Here is a 1,668-nt window from a genome sequence, read left to right on the forward strand (position 1 = left end):
CATAATCGCTTGTTCTGATGGAAGCATTCAGGGGAGCAGAAATGTTACAGAATACATTGCACAAATACACTGATGATACACATGAAGATGTGGCTCCTGTAATAGTTAACATTTATGTTTAGAATTTTACTGAAATAAAACCTATAAAACCTTATCTCAAAAATTTTCATGTTTCAAGTTCATGTTAGTGTTTCACCATCATGTATAAACATAAGACCGCATTTCAGTGAAATGAATAAAACCCAAAATAACAGAAAAGAATTCACTTTGTACCTCTCTTGAAGCTAAGCATAAAAAGAACAAATCTAAGAGTTATTCAAGATTTAAAGAAATATTCATTACATCTACATTGGCATTTTTTCCTATAAATATAAGCATACCTGTTTTAAAAACAATAACGTGTGATTGCAGTTTTTGCTTCTGTTTTATATGGTCATACTGCTCCTCAAGAAAGCTCACATCCATCTCGGTTGGCTGCTTATCACAATCTGAAGCCTGTTGCTCTGAGGTATGAGTCACTGAAAAAATACCAGTCATGTATTTGTAAGCCTTCACCATCTGCTCCAACAAGGAAGAAAAAGTCATGCAGAAGCAGAACATTTCCTTCATTGTGTTGGCAATAAGCAAATCAAGTATGAGGCATCTGGATTCTTCATAAATGAAGAAGTAACTTTCTTGAAACTGCGGTGACTTCTTTTAGAAGTTGCGTGGTCTGCTCTGAAGTTGTGGATTTCAGCCAGCTTGTTTTCATGCAGTGTGGCTGGAGCTGCTGCATACAGAGTTCATGATTATACCTGGGCAATTTGATTTAATGTTGACTTAAGGTTGTGAGCATATGAAACTTTGCCAGAAAACACAGTGAAATACAAAACCTCATTGAACACAGTCAGGTGCACAAAGGGCTGGGTAATACTGGTTTATTGTAGTAATGTTGATTCTTAAAGGGGTGCTGTCATGGTGACCTCCCCAAGACACTAATTCCACCAGGGAAATCTTTCTTCAGGTTTCTTTCCATGTATTTTGTGTCTTTTCATCTCCGCTCTCCCTTCCTTAAATTTTATCCAGTTTTGTTCTTGCTGCGCTTCTTGGGGAAATGGTGTGGGATGGAATGATTTATTATACCTCAATAAGTCTGTGCTTATTGCTCCCTTTTAAAAATGTATTATATCAAATAAAGTATGAGACTATGTCTGGACTATGAATGGCAAGTTTCTGTCCCCAAAATAGGTCCATACGAGACTGTTGCAAGGGCCCAAGAGAGTAGTATGTGAAAAAATAATGCAGTTAAACAGTAGTTTTAATATAATTGTGCATCTGCTGGGTTCCTTGCAGTGAAAAACATTGCTTAAATAAACATTGTGAAAGGGCAGTGTGTAGAAAGAATGCTGGTGTGCTGTATTTTTCCAGTTACTGTCAGAAATTATGATTTGCATTATAAATGATTTACTGATTCAGGCTCAAATCTTGCAGATCTTGGGAATCCCTTTGGAAGTTGTACATGTGCAGGTAACAAGGCTCTAGTTACGCAGTGCATAGACTTTCGGCAAGTCACAGCAGTCTTACGTTTAAGTCTGCTGTAATTCTCTTATTAATCATAGTTTTTTGCCTTCCCAATATGTGTCTTGCAAATCATGCTGCCTACTTCAGCCACAGTCTTTTTCTGCCTTA

General features: G+C 37.1%; 1 protein-coding gene across 1 annotated transcript in view; it reads right to left on the reverse strand.

Annotated features, from left to right (window-relative positions):
* LOC104403166 (chromosome unknown open reading frame, human C9orf152) overlaps window positions 1-609 on the reverse strand; it is a 4,416-nt gene extending 3,807 nt beyond the window's left edge. The window contains exon 1 of the mRNA XM_010011223.1: window positions 381-609. Within this exon, the coding sequence (XP_010009525.1) occupies window positions 381-609 (229 nt within the window). The remainder of the gene's footprint in view (window positions 1-380) is intronic.
* Window positions 610-1,668: the final 1,059 nt, after the last annotated feature.

The sequence above is a fragment of the Nestor notabilis genome, unplaced genomic scaffold (genome assembly GCF_000696875.1).
Source record: "Nestor notabilis isolate BGI_N333 unplaced genomic scaffold, ASM69687v1 scaffold15453, whole genome shotgun sequence".
Taxonomy (NCBI): domain Eukaryota; kingdom Metazoa; phylum Chordata; class Aves; order Psittaciformes; family Psittacidae; genus Nestor; species Nestor notabilis.